Source organism: Perkinsus marinus (assembly GCF_000006405.1).
Source record: "Perkinsus marinus ATCC 50983 genomic scaffold scf_1104296935384, whole genome shotgun sequence".
Classification (NCBI taxonomy): domain Eukaryota; phylum Perkinsozoa; order Perkinsida; family Perkinsidae; genus Perkinsus; species Perkinsus marinus.
Window position 1 is genome coordinate 1 of NW_003214467.1, and position 1,018 is coordinate 1,018.

Here is a 1,018-nt window from a genome sequence, read left to right on the forward strand (position 1 = left end):
TAGATGGGAAATACATAACCCAATCAGGGATCCAACTCTCCTCCTCCTCAATGTCGTTTTCGCCCTTTCCAGAAGGATAATACCTGCACCACCACTCTGACCAAGCAACCGACAGGCAGGCATCATTACGGCTTGAGCCAATGGAGCTCTCTGTCGTAGTTAGAGCCGACCTGATGAGTCATTGCTCGGCCGAGAATTTTGGAGCGATCCTAAGAACACCAAAGTGACCACACGGACACCAATCTCCAACATGGACTACCTTCTTAGCATTCCATCCCCTCTTAGTAGCATTCCACCCACTCTGTGAGCCACTAGCTGTGGTTACGCTCCTGGTATATTGAGGCATCTCATCGCCTAGCGTAGAGAGACCTGAGGGAAAGCTATCAGATCGATGGATGATATAATCAACGCCACTACCTTTGGGCATGAGACGGTTGGGATGCTTCAACGGCTTGTGAGTCGACACATCAGAGCCACCAGTCGCGTCAGGAACGACCAGACTCACTCGTGGACGCTGCTCACGTCTATGATCTCCTTCATTTGATACCTCGTCTTTCATCTCCGTGGAAGTAGCTTCGACAGCGCCAGTCGCCGTACTCCCAGATTTTGCATCAGATTTTGCATCAGGTTTCACTGGCGACGAGACCTCCGTCGTGCTCTCCACAGTGGGCTTGCCACTACCCTCTTCCACGACTGGAACTGATATGTTCGAGTCAGGAGCTAGATTACTGTTGTTTGATTCAGTCATTGTAAAATGAGACGGTTCGTAGACAGCTGAACGCGAATAGTCTACCTGGGAGGAAATAACGCATCTTGAAAGTTACTAGCCACAGGACATTCTGGCACAATTGAGAAGTTGAATCTGCACTCATAATGCTGGGCCTGGGGATCGAATCTGCGCCTTTCGATCTCAACCTTGGCGGTCGCTTTCGAAACTCCCCCAGATGGAGTTCTCGCTTTCTACTAGGAACATGGAGCGCATGCGTGCTCGTATAGCACGTACACGCGTCGGGAATGC

General features: G+C 50.7%; 1 protein-coding gene across 1 annotated transcript; it reads right to left on the reverse strand.

The window, feature by feature from the left end:
* Positions 1-125: 125 nt before the first annotated feature.
* On the reverse strand, positions 126-748 carry Pmar_PMAR009605 (hypothetical protein; the record flags this gene model as incomplete). Its single annotated transcript, XM_002783953.1, has 3 exons — positions 126-209; positions 260-369; positions 418-748. 3 exons carry the CDS (start codon positions 746-748, stop codon positions 126-128), a joined length of 525 nt encoding a protein of 174 aa, XP_002783999.1.
* Between the last annotated feature and the right edge of the window lie 270 nt (positions 749-1,018).